The 12,045-nt window shown below is 25.7% G+C and overlaps 1 protein-coding gene and 1 non-coding gene across 2 annotated transcripts; both read right to left on the bottom strand.

Moving 5' to 3' along the window:
• Positions 1-3,329: 3,329 nt before the first annotated feature.
• Positions 3,330-3,402, bottom strand: TRNAA-UGC. The gene has a single exon. It is a non-coding gene; the product is annotated as a tRNA-Ala (tRNA).
• Positions 3,403-5,251: 1,849 nt separating this feature from the next.
• Positions 5,252-8,323, bottom strand: LOC110625210 (beta-glucosidase 13). The gene is made up of 13 exons (XM_021770797.1): positions 8,123-8,323; positions 7,921-7,990; positions 7,791-7,849; positions 7,642-7,717; positions 7,477-7,554; positions 7,240-7,327; positions 6,886-7,141; positions 6,660-6,787; positions 6,364-6,581; positions 6,214-6,248; positions 6,017-6,119; positions 5,812-5,920; positions 5,252-5,727 (listed from the first exon to the last, which is right to left on the bottom strand). Exons 1-13 carry the CDS (start codon positions 8,294-8,296, stop codon positions 5,499-5,501), a joined length of 1,623 nt encoding a protein of 540 aa, XP_021626489.1. The 5' UTR covers positions 8,297-8,323; the 3' UTR covers positions 5,252-5,498.
• Positions 8,324-12,045: the final 3,722 nt, after the last annotated feature.

The raw sequence follows: 12,045 nt of genomic DNA, 5'->3' as shown, positions 1-12,045 counted from the left end.
TTATAATAATATTTAATTATTTATATAGTTAATAATTTTATTTTTTAAAATTTAATTTTTAAAGTAGATGATAATTTTATGATGAATTGTAAAATTTATCACTTTTATCTTATTAAATTCTATGATTTAGATATAAATAATTAATTTTCACTTAAAATATGATTTTGAACTGATTTTTAAAAAAGAATTAAGAAAATGAATGAAAAAAGCCTGAATTGACAAATTTTCGGACTGAAAAATTATAATATTGGGTAAACCTATAGTCCAAAACATGGAAAGCTCCAGACAGTAATTAACATATTAGTTTAGTTAAGAAGTTAGTAGATTTAATTCAAATAAATCGCCTTTATTAATTAAATTTATATATAATTAATTAATTAGAAATTAATTTAAAAAATTCGCGTATTTATTATATATTCAAACAATAAATAATAAAATAAATGATTTTTCTAATTAATGAACACAATCTCAATTTGCATGATTTGTTTTACTTCTTATTTTATTGAATCAAGAAAAGAAAAATAAATTTTAATTAATGATTAAATTTAATAAAATATAAAAATAATATTAATAATTTATATTAATTAGTTTCAAATTTAGAAGAATTAAATTACTTATTATATACTAATAAGTTATTGAATTTGAATAAATTTTAACATTTAAAAATCTCAATTATAAATAATATTATGTAATCTACAACTATCTAATTATTTACAAGTATATAACTAAACATAAATTTTAAAATAGATAATGATTTTATTATTTAAATTAATTTAAAGTTAATAAAATTTTAATTTTATATGTTTAAATTTATAAGTGAATAATGATTTTATAATTAAATTTAAATTTTAAACCTATAATAATATTATTATTTAAATTAATTTACTATTAATAAAAATTTAAATTTTGACTTACATATAAATATTAAAAAATAAATTTATAGTATAAAATTAAGGAAATAATAAATTTAAATATTAAATATATTAAAAACTAAAAAAGGATAATATAAAATTACTATATATATAATAAATTAAGTATAAACCCTAAGAAGAGCGAAAGAAACAATTCTGTGGACAAGAAAGAAGGTGGCCAAAAGAAAAGTTGAAAAACAGGGGGGGAGGACCAGCAATGGATGTATACAGAAGAGAACTACAATCCAAAAGCCATGATTGGAACTCACTGTTCACATACTGCTATGACATCACTTTTCCTGGTAAAATTTTTTCCTTCGTTTTCTCCCCCTGATTGATTGCGAAAGTGATGGATAGTCCGTTATTGCTGCCATTTTAGTTTTTTTTAGAAAATTTATTATCTAATATGTGTGTATTATTATTATTATTATTATTAAATTAATTTTTATATTTTTAAAAGTTTATTAAAATATTTATATTTTTTTATTTACGTAAAATAATTATTTTATTTTTTTATTAAAAATAAATAAAAAATAAAAGAAAAAATTATTAAAATTTAATTTTATTCTCAATTTTTATTTAATTTATAAGTATTGTCATTATTAACAAGTAAATTTTTATATTTATTAAAATATTTTTATTTTTTTTAAATCTATTAAAATATTTTTATTTTTTTTCAGAAATATCTTTATATTTTTTTATTAATAAAATAATCTTTTTTTTCTCATAAAAAAAGAAAAAAATTTAGGAGAGATGATAATGAAGAAAAATATGAAAGTCCAAGTTGTGCCTTCACTCCTTATAGACCGTCCCCCTGTCTACAAGGGAATATAAGAATTATTATAACGATTACATTAATGATAATGTATAATTACTATTTTATCCCTGTAATAAAATAAGTAATCCGTTTATGAATTCTTATGTTCAGTTCTTATCTTTTATGCTTACTGTGAGACTTCTAATGGAATGCAGTATGTTGGCTTCGTAGTTCGCTTATATAATTTTGACTAATCAGAGTATTCATGTTCACAGAATAATCGGGTGATTCTTAAGACTGACTTAATTTGAAGGTGTTCAAATTAAGTGCCGCACATTCTTTTTCTTTTCTTAAAGAAAAAAAATGAAGAAAAAAAATAAAAAAAGGAGAAGGAGAAGGAGAAGGAGGAGAAGAGAAAGAAGAAGAGGGTAAGGGGTAGGAGTACGAGAATATAGATGGTAATTTAATTTTTTGCTATATTTTTAACGATAAAAATAGATAAAATGAAATAATTATTTAATTGAGAAAAAAATAAAAATATTATAATAAATTTTAAAAATTTAGATAATAATTTATTAATAAAAATAATAATTAAATACTAAATTATAAACCTCTCATTCTTTTATCGGTTATGACACCCACTTCACTTCAACAAAGAAAAAAAAGATTATTATAAGCCATAACACCTCTGTGTTGAATAAAGTTGAAAGTTTGATAAGTTTAATTATATGAAAAAAATGGAAGCTGTGGGATTTTGGAGTTGCAGATACTAATTAATTAATTTAACAGATTGCAGGTCTCTCTCTGTCTGTCTGCTGCAAGCTTTTTTAATGCAGAAAAAAAGGGCTTATCCAAAGTTCTGGTCCATACTGCACTGCAGTTCAAAATTTTCCATAATAAACAACCCATAAAAATGTCAGTATTTTTGGGTCCGCCATTATTGTTTTCTTCTGCTAAAAATCTGTCCGCCAAACTATCACTTCTGCTAAAAATTGTCTTCACTCCTACTTTTTAACATTTGTATATATTTTGCTCCCTCTTTCTTTCCGGGAAAATTTTTACATTTATCCTTACATTCAATGGACACATGAAAATCAAAGAAAGTAAAAAGAAAAGAAATGAAAGGAAATCATCATTTTCCTTCACGTACTCTTTTACAGAAAAAATTTATCCAAAATGCATCATTTTGTGGACAAAATAGTGAGCGACTGTATTGTCTGCACAAAAGCAGATATCAAGTGCCTTTATATTTATATATATATGGCAGAAAATAGACATCTCCACTGCTGAGATATGAAAGAGACAGCTACCTTCCATGAGTTTACTCTCAGTTATATTATTATGCATCACCCCAGCTGGTTGTGGCCTTATGAAATGACTCACTGCTTTCTTTTAGAATTTCTCTTGACATTGAGAATACTTTTAACTTTTTTCTAATGTGGATTGTGAATTCTCAATCTCAAAAACAATGTTTTCATGTGAAGATTTATAGAGAGTTGCAGGAAATTCAGCGAAGCCAGTGTATTTGACAAAAAAAAAGAAACGAAAAGCCTGAAATTTAAGTGGTTTTTGAAGCTCTAGAAAAACTGGGCTCATGAAAGCCTCAATTGGCACGTGACATGGGCTGGGCTGGGCTGGGCTTCTTCGCTGTTAAAAAGCACTGGAGATGCGGGGGATCGAACCCCGTGCCTCTCGCATGCAAAGCGAGCGCTCTACCATTTGAGCTACATCCTCACACTTGTGAAGTCAGCTCTGGCTTCATCTTATTATTCAATTTAGATAGAGACGGATTACCCAGTAGATTAGAAAGATATTTATAATCTCACATGGTAAATTCTTTTAAGTAAAATTAGTCGATGTAAAAATCCAATTAGAGATTCTATTAAATTCTGACGAGATTTACCATTTGAAGTTCAAATAAAAAATTAATGCTTTTTATGAAAAAAAAATTAAATTTAATAATTACAATAAAACAAGTATTAAAATTCAGTTATTACAGATAAAAATTACCCATATTTTATATGGGACAGGAATGAAATAAATAAAAAAAAATCGAAAAAGAATAACTATTCTTTGTGTTTGAAAATAATTTTTTTCTATTTATTTTTTTTCAATTTAAAGAAAATTTATAAAATCATATATATACCTTTCAATTATTTATGTAAATTTCCAAGATGATAAATAGGAATTAACTAAAACTATTTTTTTTATATACAATAAAAATAAATTTATTTTTATTTGAGATTTTATTTTTCATTTATCTTAAAAAAATGAAAAAAAATCTATATTTTCCTCCTTGTCCTGCACCCATCCTGCTCCCTCAAAATTTTCCCTCTAAGAATGTAAGGCATTTTGCTTAGATTTAAATTTCCACTCAATTGAATTTTATAATTTTAAAAATTTTAGCCGGTTTGATTTAATTTTTATAAAAAAATTAAAAAATTAAACTGAACCGATTAATAATAATAATATATTATTTTTAATAATATAAAAGATTAGACTATAATTAAAAATTAAAAAATTTTAATTAAATTTTAAAATATTAAAAATAAAAAAAATTATTAAAAAATTTAACTAATCAAATGAAATCGAATTAAATTAAATTAAATTGATTTAATTTAATTTAAATTTTATTCAAAATTAATTCAATTTTTATAAATATTAAAATTTTAACTTTTAACTTATTCAATTTAATTTAATTTTAAATCAAATTTATTAAATAACCGTCCTGAAAAAAATACATTATTATTTATCGAGTAAACAAGGACCATTATTGATGAATGGATGTGAATCGCAATTATTTTATCCCTGTGATTAGGACATGACTTGTACTTGATGTCCCTTGAGAATTACTTTTACTAAATTCATATAAAAGTTTAATATAAATAAATTATTTTTATTTGATTAAATAAAATAAAATTATAATAGTTAATTTATATGTTAATCATGTATAATATAAAAAAATAGCAATAATTTTAAAGCAATAAAAAAAGAGATAAATAAAAATTATAGAAAAAAAAAACTATATATTTTTTATAATTGGAGCTGTCTACCTTTGAATAAAACATAATCTAAAAATTAAATATAACATTACCCTCTATATATTTCATAAAAAATATTTTTTAAACACATTATTATTTTAAGAAAATAGCTTATTTTATATGGTGTAACTACAATATTAAAAAAAGTTTATTGAATAAAAAATTTAAATATTGGTAATAATATACATTCATATCTAAAATTTTAAATTTTGCATAATAAAATTAAACCTTTTCAATTTATCACAATTATAATTAAAATATTAAATTGAAATTTGAAAAATTAACAATAAATTACAATATAATACATAAAGTTTTACTTAATTAATAAAATTTTAGAGATTATATTATAATTTACCGTTACTTTTATTTCAAATTTAATTTAATTTTTTTATTATAATTGTGAAAAATTAAAAACATTTAGTTTTATTATTTAAAATTTAAAATTTAAAATATAAATATCAATTGTTCTAAATATTTAGTTTTTTTGCAGTAAACTTAAAAAAAAATGTTAATAAAATTCATCCATACAAAGGCTGATAATATTAATAAAATTCCTTAAAAGGAGATAAGAACTCCTCATTCATTTCAAAAATATATTACAACACAACCCGTCATTGGAGCTTCACAGTAAGCTCAATGATGTTATTTAATATTGCTAGACAAAGACACACAAAACTATTACCACACAAGCTAGCTATGTCATTGGAGCTAAGAAGTAGCCCAATCATATTATTTCATTGCAAGACACACACAAGCCATATCTCTTTAATTTTGGCACCTCAACCAAGACTACATTATGTAGTATTTGCCAACTTCCCTTGAATCCTGTGAAGTAATCTTCAAAGGGCTCTTCAGGAACTTATGCTTGAACCAGTTAGCGGAATCTTTGGGCATTCTTTTCAAGTGATCATGATAGTCAACATAGTATAAACCAAATCTTGAAGTATAACCGATGTTCCACTCGAAGTTGTCCAAATATGACCATGCAAAGTAACCTTTGAGATTAACATTGTAATTCCTGCCAAAACCAACTTTTATTAGTAAAATTGATTAAGAATGATTAAAAAAAACTTTATATTAGTATATTGGAGTTTAGACTCACTTGAGGGATCCCAATGCATGCCACATGTGCTCTTTATAATAGTTTATCCTGAATGTATCATTTCTCATTTGCTCAGGAGTTCGACTTTCGTTATTGTATCTATCAACCCCTGAATTAATATGTGGAAAATTTAAATAAATTGAAGCACAATATTAATGTGAATAGCTCGATAGTAATTCTACAATAAAAGGAATAAATTATTTACCATTCTCAGTAATATAAATTACTGGATCCTCATATGTATCTTTGGTATAGTTCAAAAGATGTCGAATGCCTTTTGGAAAAATGTAAAACCAAGGTGAGTAAGCCTGCAAATTTTTATTTTGATGTCAGTGATACCATCCATAAATGTGCAATTTTCTTCTTTTTCTTACACTAAATTTCATTTTAATACACACTTACATGTGGACCAATCGGGTTACCATCATAGTCATAGGCTGTAAGGAAAAAAAACATGTTATAAATGAAAACCTTTTTCAAAAAGGATACTTATATCAACCCACATATATATTCTTTCTACTCTTAATATATCACATTTCTGAATGAGCTTACCGGTTGTCGTGGTTCGACTATCAGTTTTGTATCTAATATAATCTGGATCAATTGGAGCATTTGGTTTTGCATAATATGAAGTATAATATTGTAACCCAAGAAAATCATATGATTTTCTAAGCATTTTAGTTTCTTTTTCAGTAAAAGTGAGCAATCTATCTCCAACTAAATCTTGTACACGTCTTGGATAACGACCATAAGTTAAAGGATCCATCCACCTGAAAAATATAGTAAAATTATATATATTATTTATCACTTTTGTATATAAGCTGGATTAATTTGAATGAAAAACTTACAATCCAAACATGAAATCAAGTGCTGTCCTGGATGCTTCTATATCAATTAATCTATTGGATAATGGTTCAAACCAAAAGGTAAAGAGTGTTATCCCAATCTTGCCCATTGTCCCGCCGGTTTGGATTTTCTATATAATCAATATAATAAGAATGTCAAATTAATTTAGATAGATTTGTATTTGACAAAAAACTACGCATGTATATAATATATCCAAAAATCACCAACCTGATATTTTTCTCTGTATAAATTAACAGCTGCAGAATGAGCAAGGAGTAAATGATGTGCAACTATATAAGGTTCAGTAGCTGAATTTCCAGCACGACATTGACGATTCACCCAAGATGAACATCGACCGGGAGCAAAAATTCCATCATCATAGGCAAATCCACTAAGAGACCACGGTTCATTAAAAGTCATCCAAAACTTCACTCGATTACCAAATTTTTCGAAGAGAAGATCCGCATAATCACAATAATCATCCCTATACATTATGTAAGATGAGAACATTATATTCAAAAAACTGATACATAAATTTTTCTTTTGGTAGTTTGAAAATATTAGTTGAAATTATATACTTACACAATATTACGACTTAAAAAGCCGCCATATTTATCCTCTAGAGCTTGAGGAGTATCCCAATGAAAAATTGTAACAAATGGTATGAGTTCTGAATTTTTCGCAGCAAAAAGAAAAATTAGAAATTTGATGTAATAATATGATGACTTCACCAGGGCCCTTTATTACTATTTTGAATACGTTTTCCAGATATTAAAGCCATAATTCACAAAATTTAAGAGAAAAGAAGATGATTTTCACCATTTCTTAGAACTTCATTGATAACATCATCATAAAATTTTATGCCCTCCTCGTTCACTCCTTCAGATCTTCTTCCACCTGAATATTTTAAAATTAATATTATAAACAAGTGTGAAAGTACTTCCTATATATCGAGTAATATTCATGTAATAATAAATTACTTACTGGGTATAACTCTAGACCATGAAATTGAAAATCTGAATGCATCAAAATTCATATTCTTCACATTTTTGATATCCTCCTGCAGTTTAATTTTATTGTTGTCAATACAACGATTTTTTTAGAAAATAGAAAAAAAAGTTTAACTATTATACCCGATATCGATGGTAAAAATCAACGGCAACATCTCCATTACTGTGGTCCTTTATCCTTTCTGCAAGATTATATATAAATAATTAATATTTTGCACGTATATATCATATGTTGATATGCATTTAATCGTACCTGGATATTCATGAGTAAATGTATCCCAGACACTTGGTCCTCTGCAAGATATGTTTGTTGAACCTTCGATCTAATGTAAAATTGAATATTATTTATTTTAAGCAAACTTTATAAACAGAAGAAAGAAGCAAAGCAAATAATGCAAACTAGGGAACAAATAGACAATGGGAGAGCATAGATAAAAATGAAGGTCTGAATATACCTGGTAAGAAGAAGTAGCTGTGCCAAAAATGAAATCATCTGGAAAATAAGTACGGTTAAAGTTATCAGGGACAGCATCAACATCATCAGCCATTGCTGGCTCAGTAAGAGCCAACAGGGCTATGAGGAAGACGAGCATCCCCAGAAGAAGAGAGTGTTTGAAAGCCAAAGCCATGTTGATCGATGGTGTTAAGATTTTGAAGTGCTTGTGTGGTTTGCTCTTCTCATGGCACTGCCCTTTATATAGAGTTCATGGTAACGTGATTCATTGCATGCATGATTGTCCACTTGCCCTTTTTGTGTCACGTCGTCGTCCGATGGTTTAAAGCCAAAGCAATATTAATAACTTTAGTTTTCATTTTTTAAATAAATATCTTTTATTTTCTGATCATTAGAATTTAATTTTTTTTCTAAAAAATATTTTATGCATGTTTCATTTAAATAATTAAAAGAATTTTTTTTCTTCTTATTAATTGATATATATAGTTATATAAGATTATATGTATATTTCATTTTCCTTCACTAAATTGATAAAAGTAAAAAAAAAAAGATAATTAAAAAATTTAAAGTTTAGGCTTTTTTTTTTTAATTTTAAGCCTTTTTGAATATATATTGATGACCTTTGGGCTCACCTCACTCTAGTTTAGGGTCAGATCCATGAAAATAGTCAATTACTTAGAAATCTTCAAGCCACTCACGCGAACTAGGTCCAGTCCGCTCAGCCTCACAACCGGGCTTCATCTGGCTTTCTCCACCAGGCCGGCCTCGTCTTCACTGCACCTCGGGCCGATCCCATTTGGGCCCAGCTTTGTTCCTATCCTCCGGCCCAGCCCAGAACCCGAAGAAGTATTCATCCATCCGCCTCGTAGACCCGCCTACACGTGCACAGAGAGAATCAGAGGCCGTTATGCATGGGGCAGAGATCTGATTCCCTCGTACGTCCGTATCAGCGTAGCAGGGACATGTGGTCTAATGATACTCGTTCTGTTGGCACATCACTAGCAGACAAAAGGAAACATATAAAAGGAGAAATACTCCTCTCTAGATTTAAGTTTTTTCTAAATTTTACAGAGCCCATTGTAAAAACCCTATTTCTGGATCTCAGATCATTATATATGATGTTTGAAAATTAGATCGATGGAATTCTAAGCAATATTATTCTGTAACAAAGAAAGAAAAGTGAATTTCAGAGTCTAACTCTGTGTGTAATTTTTATGCTTGAAATTAAGCTTAAATTACGAAAATTAGTTTTAAATACTTAATATTATCAGTTATTTTTAAATTTATAAGTATTTAAATTTTAAATAATTTCGTATTTACTTAAAATATTTATAAATAATTGATAAATAATAGATATATCTAATACAATGTAATTTATAAATATATTTATTATTAAAATTACTAAAAAATTTAGAATATTTGATTATTAATTAATTTATTAGTTTAATGCTAATAAATATTAAAATGATGCACTCATAAATTTAGTCTGATAATAAGTGCCGATATATTTTTATTTTCTCAATTTTTAATTTCATTTAAAAAAAATAAATACTAAAATGATAAGCTGGTAAATAAATAATATTTTTTATAATGTGTACGGAGCTTTGTTAATATTATTGTTGAAAAATGTTTTAAAAATATTTTAATTAAAATACTAAAATAATTTAAGGTTAAAGTATATTTTTACACATAAAATTTTTTAAAATAATTAAATAATTTCAACAATTTGTTTTTCAATTTTTTATTTTTGATTTTTTGTTTTTTTAAAAAAACAACTTCCTCGTCACAATTCTGAAAGGAAGAAAAATTTTGCATTGCTAGTGGAGAACAAGGGTGGCCCACTAAAAAATACATGGGGCCTACAAACACAAGGATTCTCCACAACGGTACATCTCTTTTTTGCTTCTTTATCAAAAGGAAGAAAAATTTTGCATTGCTAGTGGAGAACAAGGGTGGCCCACTAAAAAATCACATGGGGCCTACAAACACAAGGATTCTCCACAACAGTACATCTCTTTTTTGCTTCTTTATCAAGGATAAGATTAATCTCTTTTACAAATTTCAACTTTCTAGTAACTGTACTAAGCCCATTACTTTTTTTTTTGGGCAGAAGATAAAATGTCCATTAATGTAATTAATGAAAAAAATTATTTATATTTTATTTTTACTATAAATTTAATGAAATTTCTATTTCAAAAAAAATGAAATTAATAAAAAGCTATGATATTTTATCTTATGAGAACATATAATTTTGAATAAAACTCATTATAATAGTTTACATAGAAAAAAAAAAAAAAGAATACGAAAGAAGGAGATAGGGCGGATGAACGGACTGTAGACATCGGTGAGAGTTTCAGACTTTTGTGTTGGTGTCTTTCTGGTATCTTTGGTTGCTCTTATTTGATTTACTTTGATTTTTGTATTTGAGTTTCTTCTGTTCTTCCATGTTTTCAAATTCCTAGTATTTTTTGGTAGTGGGGATTGCTCTTTTGGATCTGATTTGAGGGTCTGGTGACTTTGTATCTATGGTTATGGAGAGTTATTTGCATATGTGGTATTGCACCTACGCATCAATACATCCGATGAGCTACGTTCACACAGTCTGATAATTGACTAAGAGCTCTGCTACGCTGTCTCTTTTTGCGGCTAGTTTTCGTCGGTCGTGACTCTTTCCAATCTAGATCTGCTTGCATGTGCAGATGTATCATGTGTCTCTTATTGTTACTTTTTATTTTTGCTAAAGAGTTAAATAAAGGTTGCTGTCATTATTTCTTAATGTACTGATGACTCAAATGGTACATCGGCGACTCGAAATTTGTGCGACGGTGCTTGTGTCGATCAATTGAGTTAATATGAATTAAGAGTTTCTGCTTTTTAGGCTATTGTTTGGGTTCTTGAATTACTGGATTATTTTTGTGGATATAAGTTATTTGGATACTTTGTTTCTTGTTGGACCAGTGAAAAATGCAATAGATTTACATAGTTCAAGAAAAAAAACTTTTATCTTCAATTTTTAATATAAAAAAAATTATTTACTCTCTTAAATTTAGTTTATTAATCTGAAAAAAATCATTAAAATATTTTAAATTATTAATCAATCATTTATTAACTTTAGATATTAGTATTTTACTGTTTAATCCTTATAGCATCAACAAAATTTATTAGTTAATTTTTTAATTTTATAAAAATTAAACTAATTAATCTTTTATTTTAGACTTTTTTCAACACTTAATAGGTAAAATGAAAATTAATCGAGTAATTAATTAATAGAATTTTTAATATTTTAAAAATATTTTAATATATTTTTTAAAATTAAAAAACTAACTAATAAATTTTACTTTATTTAAAAGATTAAATAATAATTTTCTTCAAATACAAAAGTAACTTTATTATAGGATAGGCATTTGCAATTAATTTTGTAACGTTACAATCATCATAAACCTTTAAATCAAATTTCAATAATGAGATTGCTAAAGTCGAAGAAGAAGGAAAAAGAAAAAGTTTTTGTCTGATGATTATAAAATTTGATTTGTAAATTAAATTAATAAAAAAATATTATTTATACTCTATATATACTATAGAAGTATTTAGATTTGAATTCATATAAATAAGGTTTACTAGTATTTTAATAATTGTATTTTAAAAAATAATTTTAGTATTTTAATAATAAAATTTTTAAATGGCATACCATATACTAAGTTTTTATTTTAAGTCTTAACTTTAATCTAAGATATAATTTTAGTAAATTAAAAAATTTGAAATAATAAATCCAATACTGAAAAATATTTAAATTAAAATATATATAATATTATGTAAATTTTGACTTTTTTGTTCAATGAGACTCTTAAAAATATTTATGGCTCTTTCACATATGCAAACTCTAACTCTTCATTCAGAGTTAAAAAGACTTTGTGAGAATTTAAT

This window comes from Manihot esculenta, chromosome 10 (assembly GCF_001659605.2).
Source record: "Manihot esculenta cultivar AM560-2 chromosome 10, M.esculenta_v8, whole genome shotgun sequence".
In the NCBI taxonomy this organism is placed as follows: Eukaryota; Viridiplantae; Streptophyta; class Magnoliopsida; order Malpighiales; family Euphorbiaceae; genus Manihot; species Manihot esculenta.
The sequence above is the reverse complement of the archived record's forward strand: the minus strand, read 5'-3'. Positions and strand labels throughout refer to the sequence as shown.